The sequence below is a fragment of the Mauremys mutica genome, chromosome 5 (genome assembly GCF_020497125.1).
Source record: "Mauremys mutica isolate MM-2020 ecotype Southern chromosome 5, ASM2049712v1, whole genome shotgun sequence".
NCBI lineage: Eukaryota > Metazoa > Chordata > Testudines > Geoemydidae > Mauremys > Mauremys mutica.
Genome location: NC_059076.1, coordinates 6,075,987 through 6,093,237, shown reverse-complemented (window position 1 = coordinate 6,093,237; position 17,251 = coordinate 6,075,987). Strand labels below are relative to the sequence as shown.

The window sequence follows — 17,251 nt, the reverse complement described above, 5'->3', positions numbered from 1 at the left end:
AGCTCCTTGATCAGTGCTTCAAAAGTTTATTTCCCCTTCCTCCCTTGGAGATGATGAAAGAGGAATGCGAGACAGCAAAGGTTGCTTTGCATATACAAGTACGTGACGACAATTCTCCTCTGGCACCATCCACTGTATTTCTGCCCCGCAGGCACTGGGTGATGGCAGTCACACATGGCCTCCCTGGCAAGGTTATGGTTAGCTTTTCCCGGCCCCCACACACAAATGATCTGTGCTGAGCCTCACTCCTTCTCTTCTGGTTTCAGTCAACCTACGTGAGGTCCTTGGAAGCCCTTGGAAAGCTAATGGAGACATTGCTGGAGGAAGCACCAACCGCAGACTGGTTCCAGGAAATGTTTGAAGTGAGTAGACCATTGAACCGTGGTGGAGATTGTTTCTTGTGTTACAGCAGGGAAGAGTCAGAGATTTAGGGGGTCAAGCTTCAGTTGTGGAGGAATTTTCCACAACTGAGTGAATTTTAGGGAGAAAGCACCAAATTCTTCCTGGGATAAGCGGGCATGTGCCCCACTGAAATCCACGGAAGCTATGCCATTTTATGCCAGGGCTGGATTGGGACCAAGTTCTTACAGTGTCGTTGACACTACTTGGAGCGGCAAGAAAATCACCACTGCAGTAGCCAAATCCAAGAGAACCAGTTGAAACTGATCACTTCTTCTAAGAGGAATTCATGAATATTGAGTTAAGCCCTGTGTATGGAAACTCATTCAGAGGAGACTTCCTGTTCCTCAGACATGAACAGAATATCATGAAGAGCTGAGGGGTGGGGAGTTTGATGCACCTTCAGTATAAAAATGAAGTTATAAAAGGAGCTGGGCTGGGGGGGACTTCTCTGCTCTTATTCAAGTTAATAAAAAGAAATGCTCCTCTCTGTCATTTTGCCACTCATCGTGGGAGAAGTTGCCCAGGAAACAGACCACAGCAGCAGACATCAAATAGCATGCAATGTGCTAGACAGCTCCCATCAGACAGTCTACAGCAGACATCACATACATGGGCCCAGATTCATCTCTCATGTGACTCCTTTGGCTTCAATCGAGCTACAGTACACCAGAGGTGAATCTGGTCCCTGGGACTTGTATATCTAAGGGGCTCTTTCATTAGACATGTAATTCCTTTGCTACATGGAGGTCAGATGCTTTGGAGAGGGATTTTAGTGACAATTAAACCTGTTTAAGAGGAACTTTTGGGAGGGATTTTCTGGTACTAACTCTGTCCATTCCCCTGCTCTACCAACAGCTCCTAAGGACATGGTTCAGTTCAGGGAAGGAGTGGGAGAGAGAAAGGGCCTTGCAGGCCAGCACCCAGCTGCTGACTGCCTATCAAGAGACAGTTCACAGCACAGTGAGTATAGCCGTACTCTTCCTTGAGCTGACTTCCCTGCTTACATCAGATCTGACACTCAACGCAAATGCATGAAAAACTCTTCCAGGACAGCAGCTGGGATCTGAAGGTGACTAACATCCCTCTGCTTCCGTAAGAGAGAGGTTTACACAACAATGCTGTGACCACACTGCGGGCAGACTGCAAGAAGTAGAGGGAGACCAACCCCAAACTGATGGCTTATTCTATCATTAGATTCACCAAGTCAACAACAAAAGAGCTTCCACCCTAGTTAACAAGATGCCAAACACAGTCCCCTTTTGGCATTCCAGACCTTGGCTCCTATCTAAACAGCCACGGCTTGGAAGATGGGGGAGGGATAGCCCAGTGGTTTGAGCATTGGTCTGCTAAACAAAGATTGTAAGTTCAATACTTGAGGGTGCCATTTAGGGAACTGGGGTAAAAATCTGTCTGGGAGATTGGTCCTGCTTTGAGCCAGGGGTTGGACTAGATACCTCCTGAGGTCCTTTCCAACCCTGATATTCTATGTCTAAGATAGTGAGGGGTTACTGGAAACCTGATTCACCATATGTGGGGTTCACTGATCATAAAGGACCAGATGCTTATCCCCAGGTCAATGTGAATCTTGGGTCTTCCCCAAATATCACACTGTCAGCCAATCCTTAATAACTAAATCTAAGATTTATTGTTAAAAGAAAGAAGAGAGTTACAAAGGGTTAAAAGATCAATATCCAGACATGTGACTTTCAATGTTCATAGTTCAGGATCACAACAGTGATGGAATAAACTGCTGGTTTGTAAAAGTCTCTCTGGAATCATCCCAACAGATCAGAATCCAAAGGTAGCTTAGATGTAAAGTCTGTTAGTTTTTCCAGGCATTTTCCAGGTTCTTCCAAATAATCATTTGGAATATCTCTGTCCTATGGCTTACACTGTCCCTGTTCAACGTTTAAGCAGACTAGAGATTATAGGATCAGGCCCGAGCCTTCTCTTTTATAGCTATTCTACCAGGCTGACAAGCCTACCTCACAGAAATTGTCACAGAAGGACCTTCCCCCAATGCAGATGGCCCGTTGTACTTTGCTTTGAAGATAATCTTCTATTTCCTGTGCATACACAGTAAACTAGTTACATTCATTCACATAAGGTAATTAGCCATTCTTCCATTATAACACAGATAGTTAAGCTGAAGATAATGTAGAAATGATTTTTTTTCCTGAAGTGTCTTCCATCTTTGATTTTAAGGTTAACTGAACACCTTGCACACATAATTAAGGCAATTAAGCCATGAAAGGGAATTAGCATCTACAAGCTAAATTAGTTACATTGTGAAACTTCTAACCGGGTATAGATAAACACAGACAAATACACTTAGCATCTATTGTTCATTTTTGAATGAGTTGATAATTGCTAGTCTAATACATCTCTTTGAAATTCACATGCAAGTAAACTGTCTTGATACAGTAGAAGTGCCTCTTGTTAAGTTTTATTATGGGTCATACACAGGTTGACTGGTCTGCCAGTGTCACAAATGCCTTCTTGGTTCTTATGCTTCCACCATGCTAAAGCTGAATTTCTATGTAATCAGCTAAGAACATAAAACATAAGAGTGGCTATCCTGGATCCCCCAGAAGAATGGTTTATCTAGCCCAGTATCCTGTCTTCTGACAATGGTGGGTGCCAGATGCATCAGAGGGAATGAACAGAACAAGGCAATTGTCAAGTGAACCATCCCCTGTTGGACAGTCCCAGCCCCAGCATCTGGCAGTCAGAGGTTTAGAGACATCCAGATCATGGGGTTGCATCCCTGACCATGTTAGCTAATAGCCAGTTATACTTTTGGCCTTCACAACATCTCCCTGGCAATGAGTTCCACAGGTTGACTACACTGTGTGAAGAAATGCTTCCTTTTTTTTGTTTTAAACCTGCTGCCTATTAATTTCATTGGGTGACCCCTTGTTCCTGTGTTATGTGAAGGGCTAAATAACACTTCCTTATTGACTTTCTCTACACCAGTCATGATTTCATAGATCTCTATCATAGTCCCTCTTAGTTGTCTCTTTCGTAGCTGAAAAGTCCGTCTTTTTAATCTCTCCTTGTACGAAAAGTTGTCCCATACACCTAATAATTTTTGTTACTCTTCTCTCTATTTCTTCCAGTTCTATCATATCTTTTTTGAGATGAGATGAGCAAAACTGCACGCAGTATTCGAAGTGTGGGGGTACTGTAGATTTCTATAGTGGCATAATGATATTTACTGCCTTATTATCCATCCCTTCCTAATGGTTCCTAACATGTTAGTGTTTTTGATTGCATGTGGAGCAGATGCTTTCAGAGAACTGTACACAATGACTCTGAGGTCTCTTTCTTGAGTGATAACAGCTAATTTAGACCCCATCCGTTTGTATCATAGAATCTCAGGGTTGGAATGGACCTCAGGAGGTCATCTAGTCCAACCTCCTGCTCAAAGCAGGACCAAACCCAACTAAATCATCCCAGCCAGGGCTTTGTCAAGCCTGACCTTAAAAACCTCTAAGGAAGGAGATTCCACCATCTCCCTAGGTAACCCATTCCAGTTCTTCACCACCCTACTAGTGAAAAAGTTTTTCCTAATGTCCAACCTAAACCTCCCCCTCTGCAACTTGAGACCATTACTCCTTGTTCTGTCATCTTCTACCACTGAGAACAGTCTAGATCCATCCTCTTTGGAACCCCCTTTCAGGTAGTTGAAAGCAGCTATCAAATCCCCCCCTCATTCTTCTCTTCTGCAGGCTAAACAATCCCAGTTCCCTCAGCCTCTCCTCATAAGTCATGTGCTCCAGCCCCCTAATCATTTTTGTTGCCCTCCGCTGGACTCTCTCCAATTTATCCACATCCTTCTTGTAGTGTGGGGCCCAAAACTGGACACAGTACTCCAAATGAGGCCTCACCAGAGCTGAATAGAGGGGAATGATCACATCCCTCGATCTGCTGGAAATGCCCCTACTTATACAACCCAAAATGCCATTAGCCTTCTTGGCAACAAGGGCACACTGCTGACTCATATTCAGCTTTTCATCCACCGTAACCCCTAGGTCCTTTTCTGCAGAACTGCTGCCCAGCCATTCGGTCCCTAGTCTGTAGCATATGTACAATTGGGATTATATTTTCCAATGTGCGTTACCCAGTTCAGTACAGGACTCAGAGGCACAATGTTACCAGATGTGCCCGTTACTTTGGGGAGGCTCATTAATTAGGGTCACTCTTCTGTGGGGGGGAGGGGCGGTTCTGTAATTCTATTAATGTGCTGCTTATGTCATTTGTGTGTTCATATGGAGCTCTACTCCTTCCTTCCACAAGTCCCCTCCCAATAGAGCTATCCTGCAGGACCTAGGTTCCCCAGGGCTAATAACTAGAACTAAACAAACATGCGAGCACACACTAGCAGAGCAAGTCAATCAGCACTCCCCAGCTGATCCCCTCATACGTCCCTGTATTCAGTGGGCTAGGTTCAGCAGCACTTTCAGCTGCCCCCCCCGTTATGTGCCCCAACTTTAACACATCCCTATCTCACTTTCACATTACAATTGCACTGGTAGTAACCCACTTGATGAGCAAACCCCACAGTATATTTTGGGGCACTACAGGGATCTTTAGCTTAGGTACAAGAAGTGTCGCTGCACAGTAAATGGGGGAAGCTAAAACACAAGAGTAAAATTCAGAGAGAGAGAGAGAGAGAGAGAGAAAAGCAACCAGCTGAACCATAAAAGTGATTTATTGAATCATAGTGATAACCACACCAGGAGAGCTAAACAAACATAACAGTTACATTTTAAAGGTTAATACCTGAGGTAGGAAAGAAAACAGAGAGACAGATATGGATCTCACCCACTCCATGAGGCTTGAACTGGTCGGGGTTCCCAGGTGATGGTGGTAGCTCAGGGTCCTGAGTGCTGGAGACAGGCAGAGCCCCCAGCACGATCAGTCAGGAGATGGAATCCCAGTGGAACTGATGCAGAGTTTGGGTTTATATATCAGAACCCTTACCTGGGCATAGGTAGGGGTTTTGTAGAGAAGATACAGTGGTTCAAGGGAGAACACTAGATTTGTTTATGGGTAAACTGATGGCTCAAGGGTTTTCTTTAGGCTAGACAATAGGAGCTGATCACTCTTGGCTATGGGTGTTTTCCTCCAGGGAGCTCACAAGGCAACTAGGCTGCTTCAGTATTTTGGGATATGAGCCAAAGATTTATTACCAGAATTGGTCTGATAATTGCTGAGCTGAGTGTGTGCAGGCGTAGGTTCATTAGAATCTAGAGCAGGGATTCCCATGATTCAATGCGTCCCTGCTTTCTGGTCCCACAGTTCAGTGCAGTTCTTTGTTCTTCGTTCTTCATTCTTTATGCTAATCCCTATACCATCTTTCATGCAGATGAGGCTAGGGGAATTGTCTCTGTTCTTCATTCTGTATGCAAATGGAGATGTCTTAATCTTGTCACCCTTGTCAGGAGGGGTCTAGGTGTGTCTCCCCAAACCCTTCATTGTTCTCTGCAAGCCTTTTCTCTGATCGGTTTTGGTTCAAACAGAGACGGGGTTGGGGGTGTCCTTCATGAGTCTCACAAGCTAGATACTGTGCCCTGGTTCCCCAAAAACACAGAGCTGACTGGTATCAACAATAAAGATGGCAAGTGAAGTCTAGTACAGCTGGAGAACGTTCATTCTTTTTTAATTAGACTCAGGAAACTTTTAATCAGTTTGGATCTCTGATTGGAGCAATAGCACCATACAGCTGTGATTCACTGGCCACGTCTCGTCAGTGGGTGGTTGACTGTATCAGCTGCCTTCTCTGTATACAAGGTGAGGAGACCATTAGCAGGTATAAGTAATTCTTCAGCTTCTTTCACTGTTGTAATGTCCATTTCTCTGCCTGTCCAGTTCTTTCTGTCCTGTCTTTTGGCACTTAAATAACAGAGTGGTGGGCATCTTGTAAATAGCTCATTAGAAGAGACGATTATGATGTGTAAAGAGCCTAGCACACTTCTGGGAACTGTACAAATAATAAATGGTCTGCACCAGGTAGATAACTGCTCAGTTCCTTAGGGCTTCTCTACACAGGGACACTAAGGAGAGTTAATCCAAATGAACTAAAGGTGTAAATTTTAAAGTGTCATTAAACACGTGTGGATGCTCTGATTCTGAATGAAAATGGCCCTTCTTAATTTTAGTGAATTACATGAATTAAACTATCCTGAAAAAAGGCCCCTTTAATTCTAAATAAGTGTGTCCCCAAAGGTGTTTAATGAAGTTTAACTAATGCAGTTTGAAAATGAATTTGGATTAGCTTTCTTGACTATCTTCATGTAGACAAGCCCTTGGTACTAAACATTTTCATTCTCTTTACCCTGCCACTGGCTGTATTGGAGGGGTTTCCTGGAATAATTCTTTAAACAAAAAGTTTTTGCAGCAGCCCTCTGTCATGAACATTCAACGCTATTGGAGTAAGTGTAGGCCATTTTCCCATTTGTGAAAGAGTGGGACAGGGGTAGGCAATCTATGGCACGGGCGCCGAAGGCGGCTCGTGAGCTGATTTTCAGTGGCACTCACACTGCCCAGGTTCTGGCCACCAGTCCGGGGGGCTCCGCATTTTAATTTAATTTTAAATGAAGCTTCTGAAACATTTTAAAATCCTTATTTACTTTACATATAACAATAGTTTAGTTATATATTATAGACTTCTAGAAAGAGACCTTCTCAAAACGTTAAATTGTCTTACTGGCATGCAAAACCTTAAATTCGAGTGAATAAATGAAAACTCGGCACAGCACTTCTGAAAGGTTGCCGACCCCTGGAGTAGGATATTCTTTTCACCTAATGGTTAGATGTAAAGGGATAGATCTTGGTTATTATTTAAGGCCATTTCCAATTAGGGTGACCAGACAGCCAATGTGAAACTCATGCAGGATGGGGGTGGGGGATAATATGAGTCTATATAAAAAAAAAGACCCCAAAATCGGGACTGTCCCTATAAAATTGGGACATCTGGTCACCCTATTTCTAATTATTATTAATCAGTCCTAAAAACAGTGTTGGTGATTCAGAAACAGAATAAGGGACTCCAGTCTTTGACTGTACAACATAGAAATCCCAGCATTGTTTAGAAGTGACGGATGAGCCTGGGTTTCCTGCCGAAGGTTTTGTCCAGCCCCATCTCTTTTACAATGAGAGTTTGGTGGAGGGATTCACCTCTACATTGGAACCTCACATCTACCTGCATGAGTTGTACTTGAATGTGAGATTAGATGTAAATACTGAGAGCAGAGAGGCTACTGAAACCAGACACCCCCAGAAAGCTGCTCCAAGCTGAATACGGTGCTTGTTCAATCCTGTATCAGTCACAATAACATACCACTACTGTTAACTTTCAGACATGTAGGGTGTAATCCCGACTCCATTATAGTCAACAGGAGTTTTGCCATTGACTTTGATGGGGTCAAGATTTTACACTAGGCTGATAACAGCCTAGCACATGGATCCTCCTGTATGAATATCCATGCAGTAGAGGTTCAGTTTCATTAGTTGTTGCAGTACTTTTTTTCCTTTTCTCCACTCCAGGCCAGCCCATGAACCTGGGGTCAGCGGAGGAGGAGCTGAGATGTCTCCGTGAAGAACTAACAGCAGCTCCGGACCCCGAGGCTCTGTTTCAGGCATCTTCCAAAATGGCCAGGGTAACTGACTCAAAAAACTTGTGCGGATGTTCTAGTGACCGGGCACCGTTCATTTTACATTTACACTTTCATGATGCCTTTCCGTACTTGGAGTGAGCTGTGGGAGCGGGGCATTCGTTGCTAGTAACCAGCAAGATGCTTTTCATAGATGTGTGCTATGAATGCCATGTAAAATCCAGATTCCACAGAATGTTGCACACCCATGAAAATGCACACGCAGATGCACACACATGTACCTATCCAGCTATCCATAAGAAAAAAATGTATTAGTGGAACATCAAGCTGAGAACCCATCCAGTCTTCATTCTGTCACCTTGTGGGTTTGCCTTAGCCTATACTTGTGTGCATGCCTCTCTTGACTTCATTTTATATGTTGTAAAAAGATGCAGTGTATCTAAGAGAATACAAACTGGAAACTTACCTCCTGCATATCCAGTACAATGTTGTGCTAACTGTGCAACATAAGCTTTGCCTCGAACCTGATCTCATTAGTGTAGAATACAAAAATGTAGTATATAGACTATGGAGAGAATTTTAATCCCAAATGGCTAGCTGGACATGAGGCTAATTAACAAATTGTTAATTAATCAGAGGGGTAGCCATGTTAGTCTGGATCTGTAAAAGCAGCAAAGAGTCCTGTGGCACCTTATAGACTAACAGACGTATTGGAGCATGAGCTTTCATGGGTGAATACCCACTTCATCGGATGCAATTTGCTGATGCATAGATCTTTTTCCATAGAGATATTAGGCCTCCATTTTTACAAGTGCTGGAGCCAAACATCATTGCAGTCTCTCCTGTTTTTGATTTGTTCCCAGGTTGTTAGTGAGTACTTTTCCCCAGAACAGGCCACAGACTTTATTGAGGCCACAGTGGAAGGTATGCTGTCTGCCAGCCCCACCTGTGCCACGGCAGCTGGACTGTGGATGAAGGTTATACTGAAGGAGTGTGGAGATGCCATGCCTGATAAGGTAAAACGGGAAACTGGAGAGGTTTTCTGCCTAAACTCGAGGCTTTTAGATCTTTGCCCTCATGTGTAATGAATGAAAATCTTGCTGTTTCTCCCCCTCGGACATAGAGTCGATTCCATCTCTGTTCCCACCCTAAACTAGGCAATGGCAGAATCAATAGCAATAGACAGAGAATCCAAGGGAAAAGGAAGATGGTTGGTTATTTATTTGTCTAGCTTGTTGCCACAGTATTCAGCCAAGAAAGGCTTGAAAAAACAGACTCTGGGGAAAAGACAAGAAGACAGAATGACTGGCACTTGGAGGCATCCAGTTCTTAGGAGGCTTATGGCTAAGGGCTACCTGGATAAAAATAGCCCTGTAGTCATTCCCAGTGAATCTGGAGCCTGGGCTCTGAGACCCACCCTCTTGCCAGGTTTCAGAGCCTGGGCTGCAGCCCGAGCAGGAACAGCTACACTTTTAGCCACATAGTGCAAGCCCCTCAGGCCCAGGTTGACCTGAGCTCTGAAACTCACTGCTGTGAGATTTTTTTGGTGTGTAGATGTACCATTTAAGAATAGAAGGAGGGAGGGAGAAAACTATAGTGTCTTTGGGATCCACTATTTATATGCCTTATTCTGGAGCCCAGTGCGTTAGGGCTAGATGAAAGGAGCACTCCACAAATCTTCTATCAAGGCTGGTGAAAGGCTGCAGGACAGGGAACCCTCGCAGCAGAACTGCCACGTTTGCACAGTGTTTTGAAGATGTGAAGGGCTAGGAATGAATATGAGAGGTCGTCACCTGTTCATAGTCCCAGGCATTTGCACACTGTGTTTAAAACACTTGCATATTTTGTGCTTGTGGTTGTTTATGAACTGTGCATCCTTCGAGGCAAATGGTTGCATTTGGCTGCTTAAATCACACCTGCAAAATCTGGGCAAGCAAAGCCTTCTTTTATGCATGCCAGCTGGTTTATTTAATGCATAGCTGGGCACCACCACATTAAATTACCTGGTATGTACAGGGAAACCCCGCTCAGGGGCGGCTCCAGGCCCCAGCACGCAAAGCGCGTGCTTGGGGCGGCACGCTGCGGGGGGCGCTCTGCCGGTCGCCTGCGGGAGGTCCACCGGAGCCACGGGACCGGCAACCGGCAGAGCGCCCCCGCTGCGTGCCACCGTGCTTGGGGTGGCGAAATGGCTAGAGCCGCCCCTGACCCCACTATAATGCACCCTGCAATAACACGAATTCGGCTATAACGCGATTGTAAGGTGGCTCCGGCTGCCCCAGGCCAAAAAAAAAAAAAGCGGCTTGAGTGCCGCGGAAGCGCAAAAGAGAAAAAAAACAAAGTGAGAGAGAGGCTTTGTGAAGGGAGAGAGGCTGGAGTGCCCCTGAAGGAAAAAAAAGCAAAAAATGGAATGTGCCTTTCCCACTGCCTCTTCCCACCTGCCCCCGCTTACCCTTTTGGTGAGAAGAGCCACTCTCTCCCCGGCTGCTCCTCGCTCTTCCTCTGCCCGTTGCACGTCTCCCCTGCTCTCCCCAAGTGTTTTCCCTCTCTCACTGCAGGCTGAGAGCCCCCTGCTGCTGGAGCTCCACCCTTTCAGTTACTGCTGTGGGCAGTTCGCAAATGAAAGTAGTTTTCTGCCCAAGAGAAATCGACCGGCTTGAAACTGACCAGCTTGAAATGGTAAACCCCGCTATACCGCGACCCCGCATTTAGTGTGATCCAATTTTTTTGGACCCCGATCTTCGTGTTATAGCGGGGTTTCGCTGTGTGTGTGTGTGTGTGTCAGTGTTAATTTTTACAGCCAAGTGTGGGCAATTGTTGTGGGCTAAAGTTACACAGACATACTTGAACATTTGTTTCTTGAGGAATTTCTAAAAAAGCAGCAAATGTCTAAATAAAGGTTTTGATTCTGTAGAATGAATGGAGAGAAAGAAAAAGGGACATTGCTTTCTGGTTTTGTTCCTTCCAGGTGCCAGCTATTCTGGATATAATATATAGCCACATGGCTACTATCCAGGAGGGCATCTTGAGGCAGTCCCTGCTGGAGGCAGTGTCTATTCTAGCTCACCATCACCTAGAGGCAGTGATCTCCAGCCTCCTCAGCAACCATCTGCTGATGGACAGGTATATACCGCTACCTATTGCATTCATCTTGGTAAAACATGGATCCCACAGCTTTGCTGGGAGATGTAGGGCTTTATTTAAGCAGCAGACATTTTGGGATAATTCCTGATGGTTAATAGCCTGGGTCTTTCTCCAGGAAGGTCCAAGAGCATGTTAAGGTGGGGTGTGGAGAGAAATTAAGTGTCATTCTGTTTCCATTAATTCATAACTGCTTTGACATCCTAAAGACCTAACTTTACTGGTATAACTGGAGTGTATTGTTGGAAACATCTACTTCTCTAGCAGGGCTGGCTCCAGGGCTTTTGCTGCCCCAAGCAGCAAAAAGGGGGGGGGATAAAAAAAACCCCTGCGATCGCAATGTGCAGCTCATCTCTTTCGCTCCGAGAAGGAGTGAGGGACCAGCCGCCGAATTGCCACAGAAGACCCAGATGTGCCGCCCCTCACCATTGCCTGCCCCAAGCAGCTGCTTGCTGGGCTGGTGCCTGGAACCGGCCTGGCTCTCTAGACACCTGAATTGACCTCACTTTGGAAATTAGCAGTTGCTGTTGATTTCCTGGTAGCATGACAGCTTCAAGTCCAATCCCTGGCTGATTACAAAGAATAGGGCCAATATTGTCATCAGACCGCCGCTTGGTATCAGTGAGGGTGTGGCTGCTAGAATAGAGTTGCTGTCCTTGGGATTTAAAACTGGACTGGACGCAGATCCATCATTTCATTTAAAGGTCCCCAACTGGGTTATCAGTTATCAGTGCTGGAATCTAAGACCATAAGAATGGCCATACTGGGTCAGACCAAAGGTCCATCTAGCCCAGTATCCTGTCTTCCGACAGTGGCCAGTGCCACGTGCCCCAGAGGGAATGAACAGAACAGGTAACTGTCAAATGATCCATCCCCTGTTGCCCAGTCCCAGCTTCTGGCAAACAGAGGGTAGGGACACCCTTTGCGAAGGGGAACTAGGATGGCCATGAATATTCGTTCTCATAATTGTATGTCCAGTTAGTAGGAATGTGGCTTTTCTTTCATCCACTTGCCTTCCAAACCCTGGATCTTTGGGAGCCACATGCTCATGAGTCCATATTTCCTGGGAAGTGGGAAAACAGGAACTGAGGTTGGCGCTCTGTGTCCTGTCCTTCAGAAGTCTAGTATTAATGGTTAGGCTGCAGTAAGACTAGGTCACTTAACCTAGTTCTGCAACTGGAAACTCAATATTTAAACAGGAGGAGCGTTAAAGGAGGACAGTGCTCCTAACTTTCTCCTCATAGGCAAGGAGAAAAGTTGGTCTTTACTTAAATAGGACGCATTCAGTCTGAGCCACAAAAGTGTCCAGGGGTCACATGTAACTTCTATTAAATTGCAGTGACATCACTGAGCTTTGGGGAGACCCCTTGCTTGCCACTCAAGTCCTACAGGTCCTAAGAGAAAAAATAAAGACTTCAACAAGGCAAGAAGGAAGCGTCACCTCAGAGACTGAAACTGACAGGCATTTGGCAGCTGCTGAACCTCTCTCAGTAAGTTAGATGACAGACACGCCTTTCAGGCTTTCTTCTGCCCTGTGACAATCCTGCTGATGGAAAGCTAGAAGTGTGGTAGAATATTGTTGTGTGGGCACTTCTCCTCTGATGTACTGTTTCCCTGAGTCCAGCTCTGCTGGCTGTGGAACATACGGCAGTTTTAGAGTACGTGGCTGATTTACTTAATAACATCTGGCAATTAGAAAGTCTTTGAACCAGGTTTCTCACAGTGCTTTGCAAATATTCCTTAGGACTCACAACATGCCTTGGTAGGTCATACACATTTTTACAGGTGTGGGAAACTGAGCCACGAGTTAAGGGAGTTGCTCGCAGTCATTCAAGTTACTGGCAGAAGTGAAAATTCAGTACAGCAGATATCAGAAGGGGAGAAGAGGGTGTGATGGTGTTGGGAGGAGATCTCATTTTTTACCATGCTCTCCTTTCAGGCAACATGTGCCATCTTTGAGGTGGTGTCAGCACTGCAGTCAAGCAAAGCTGTGCAGGAGCTGCTCCCAGAGTGGTTTCCTGTTCTCCTGCAGCAGGTCAGCCGAACCTCAGGACAAAAGATGCCTTTGCCAAGGATAAGAAGCCGGAGCCTATTCCAAAAAGACCAACAACATACTGAGGGCAACCCTTGCCGGTAATTAGAAGGAAGGGAGAGAAACAAAGAGAATTCCAGTAGAGTTGTGTGACACTCCCCAGGAATTTCCAGGGTTATGAGGCACCTTACCATTGCCTGCCCTTAGAGTGAGGAAGTCTTGTCTGTGTCTGCTGTGGGTCAGTTCCCTAAAATGACCAGGCTCTGGCAAAACAAGCACTGCCATCCAGGCCTCCTCAGACCCCAGTCTCTTTGTACAGGTTAGTGATAGGCACACACCAACCCCCGAGTCTTCTGACCGTTCCGTATAGTGTCCAGACCTTTATCCACTGAACACCCACAGAATTACCAGGCCTGCTGTTCCCTATGGAACAGTACACACCAGTTTACTACTTATACTATAGACTCTATACTTTATTACTTATACTCTATAGTGCAAAACACACAGCACTTAGATATATTTATAGTGCAAACAAGAACAGAGATGATCAAAGAACAGAGATTCCAGTGACAGTGAGTAAGAATGCAAGCAAAAAATGGTTACATGTCAAATGAAATCATAACATGCTCCTAGAGACTAAACTTAACCAACAGGTTAACCTCCTGTCTAAAGATGTTTCTCACCCAACGTTCTCAACCAAGCCTGATAGCGACCCCGCTGTCCGTCTCGCTGTCCATCTACTTCCTAAGTGAAAGATGCCAGGGTGTCTTCTTTGTCCCCCAAATATACTAGAGCCAACCTTTGAGGTGTACCCCAAAATTGTGTCCCCACCCCCTGTCTCCTTCCTGTTACTTTTCTTTCTTTGAAGTTCTCACAGTCCTTCTGAACTGAATGTGAACCCTACATGCTTAATTTACATGTAAACAAACAGATGGAGAAACATTTCTTGCCTTAAAGAAAACCATTTTTTCACCTTTCCTGGTGACTAGTCCCTAGACACAGATCATAAGAATGTAATTTTCAATGCATATACATGGCTCTTTACACAGCATCTGTAGATGTGTTTCACAATGATATTGGTGACATGAGCTTTTATTTGAGACTCATGTGGCAATCTTTTAGTGATCTTTTAGCCCCTTAAACCACTGACTCACTCTGGGAATGTCCGCCTCTGCAAATTCCTCTGTAACTTTAACTGCGGGGTCCAGATTAACTGGCTGGCGCCATGTAACCTATACTCAGGTATGCTCAGGGAAACTCTGAAGAAACTTCCAGAATCATGCAGTCCATGATCTCCCCCACAGTTTGAGTATCTGGCCTTACCAGTGACTGGCCCAATCTTTCAATTTCTATGCAAACGCACAGAGGCCTAATCCCTCAATCCATCTTTCAACTCTCCATTTCTGGCAGTACTTTTCTGTGGACAGGCCCCACCTCATCCAGCATGGCTGCCTTAATCATGTCCTAATCTCTTGCCCGCTAATCACTAAGAGCCATATATGTGCTTCCCCGGTTAAATGGGGTGTCAGTCGAAAGGCCCACATTGTTCTGTCCTTGTGAGGTCTCACCGCTGCTCCTTTAAGAGTAACCAAAACCAGATCAGGGTTGTTCGCAGGTCCCATTTTACAGAGTCTGATCTCCTGTGCCTGGTTTCCATTTCCTGTCACAGGACTCGCCAGACTTTGGAGGAGTTGTTGCCAGACCTGGGCTTGCTCCCGTATAAATTCCTGAAGGCTCTTTTGCTGTTAAACCTACCAGGCATGCAAAGGCTGTTTTTTCTGCCTGGTGGGATTGTTGGAAGGTCTGTGGGGTCTTCTACACCAGCAGTTCTCAACCGGGCTGGTTTTAGGGGTTCCGCCAAGCAGGGCTGGCAGTAGACTAGCTGGGGCTTAGGGCAGAAAGCTGAAGCTCTGAGCCTAGCCAGGCTGGAGCCCTGAGGCCCAGCACCTGCACTAAAGCCCCAAGCCCTTGCACCTTGTGGAGTTAAAATCTAGAGCCAGGAGCCCCGAACTCTGATGCCTGGCAGGGCAGAGGCCTGGGTCTGGGCCATGGAGTTTTTATAGCTTGTTGAGGTGAGAGGAGGCTCAGAAACAGAAAGGTTGAGAACCCCTGTTCTATACTTCTCCTTGCTGCTTCACCACCCATTTCAGTGTGTTCCCTCCATCACCCGGACTGCCAGACCTCTACCCCGGCTTTTCCAGCAGGCTCTCCATTTGCATAGATAACAGGGAAATCCCTGATGATCCCCCAGCTGTGACAGAGAGGGGTGTTGCACCCCCACATCTTCTACAAACACAGACCACGTTGAGACTTTCTGGCTTGTAAACACCAACGTGTAGTCTATTTAATCCCCCTACCAATACATAGCACCTTTATCTTGTATCTCAACTTTCTAAACTCTTCTCCAAAATGGGGGGAAGGTGTTTCCACTCAGAGAGCTCACTTTGTCAGGCTTTCCCAGCTTTTTGTCTTTCTGTTTCTCTTTGGGTGACCAGACAGCAAGGGTGAAAAATCAGGACAGGGGGTGGGCGGTAATAGGCACCTGTATAAGATAAAGCCCCAAATATCGGGATATCTGGTCACCCAAGTTTCTTTGTCTGTCTGTTCCCCTCAAAGGGCTCCTGCCCATGTCCTTTTATACAGTTTCCCTGTTAATGGAATGATTGGTTCCATGACTCACTATCCCCGATCTGACCTCGTAATCAGCTACACCTCTGCCCAATTAGGCTTTCTGTGAGGAACTGAATTAGTACTAATAGTGACCAGAGTGCTGACTCAAGTGCAAACCCTCAGCACTCTGCCACATCATATCTGGAGATACGACCCCAAAATATCCACTAGTGATCACCACATTCTATGCCCCCCAGATTTTGGGTCCTGATCGTGTATCTTTTCTATATCCTTGTACTCTGCTAGTGCCCATATTCCTTGCAGAAAGTGAAAAATGACTGCAAAATTTTGTCCCTAGCAAAACTAGTTATATGAGATGTATGAGACAGAAACTTACCTCCTGGCATCAAGTCCTTCCAGGGACACTGGTGTCCAGGATATTGCCAATGGATGAACTGTCGATGAACAGCAGACCTGACAAGTAACCTGGGCTTCCTGACTCTGTTCAGGCTGCACCTTCCTACTGATTGCTGCAGTTCTGTGCCTCTTTCCCCAGGTTTTCTGTCCAAGCGTTAGAATCTGTGCTTTTCAAAGTTGGGAATGAGAGACTGGTGAGAGTGCTCAGGCTGCAGAAAACATGGATTCTGCTTGAAAACCCCCAGACTCACCATGAGGGAGTGTCTGCTGGTGAGGTAAGAGATCTAGGAGGCATGATTTTATCCTTTGGGAATCAGTAGCAAATAGAGTGGCTGAGAGGGAGCCTTCAGTTTATAGCTTTGTGGGGGGTGCCCTGGGTGGAAACACACAGCTCCCACCCATAGATATCAGAGCTGTCTGCTCAGAGCAGCTGAGTTTTTGAAGTGTGCAATCAACCCCATAAGAGGTTTCTTTTGCCTTCCAGAGTTCTGCTAAGATCTGGACTAGTAACACCTGAGATCATTCAGAGCGTCCTCCCCTGGGTGAATTCCCCAATGGAAAACTTCCGAGTCACCGGCACAGCTTTCCTTGCCCAGGTAAGTCAGAGGGCTCCGAAGAGCAGTTTCACCATTAGACCGTTGTCTGTTTGCCTTTCTTTTAAGGAGTTGTACAGTTCAGTTCATAGGAGTAACTGTCATTTTAGATAGTAGACTGGGTCCCCCTTTATATGGAAACCTGACCAGGAACTTCATTCTACCTTTCGGAGTCATTCTCTCGCTGATATTTGTATTGCTGTCATTGCCTATTCTCGCTACACAACCACAGGTGCTGGCTGAGAGAGATACAGACAGAGTTTGAAATACTGGACCTCTTCTGCCAAGTCCCAGTGCTGATACTAACCAACAGCTCCTGATTTTGGTTTCACTCACCAGATCTTCAGAATGAACCTAGTGTCCTAATACTATAAAACAAGCAACATACAAATACATTCACATCTGTCTTAGGTTCTCATGACTATTGTATATGAGTACCT

General features: G+C 45.6%; 1 protein-coding gene across 1 annotated transcript; it reads left to right on the top strand.

Annotated features, from left to right (window-relative positions):
* The first annotated feature begins 289 nt into the window (after nucleotides 1-289).
* On the top strand, nucleotides 290-16,818 carry LOC123370701 (maestro heat-like repeat-containing protein family member 2B). Its single transcript, XM_045017415.1, has 10 exons — nucleotides 290-362; nucleotides 1,258-1,362; nucleotides 6,075-6,198; nucleotides 7,954-8,066; nucleotides 8,885-9,037; nucleotides 10,987-11,141; nucleotides 12,499-12,649; nucleotides 13,099-13,292; nucleotides 16,358-16,493; nucleotides 16,703-16,818. Exons 1-10 carry the CDS (start codon nucleotides 306-308, stop codon nucleotides 16,733-16,735), a joined length of 1,221 nt encoding a protein of 406 aa, XP_044873350.1. The 5' UTR covers nucleotides 290-305; the 3' UTR covers nucleotides 16,736-16,818.
* Nucleotides 16,819-17,251: the final 433 nt, after the last annotated feature.

Bases quoted from the DNA above. Each gene is read 5' to 3' on its own strand.
- LOC123370701 (XM_045017415.1), top strand. From the start codon at position 306: ATGGAGACATTGCTGGAGGAAGCACCAACCGCAGACTGGTTCCAGGAA. The intron at 1,363-6,074 runs GTGAGTATAGCC...TTTTTTAATTAG, and splicing joins AAGAGACAGTTCACAGCACA to ACTCAGGAAACTTTTAATCA. The intron at 9,038-10,986 runs GTAAAACGGGAA...TGTTCCTTCCAG, and splicing joins GAGATGCCATGCCTGATAAG to GTGCCAGCTATTCTGGATAT.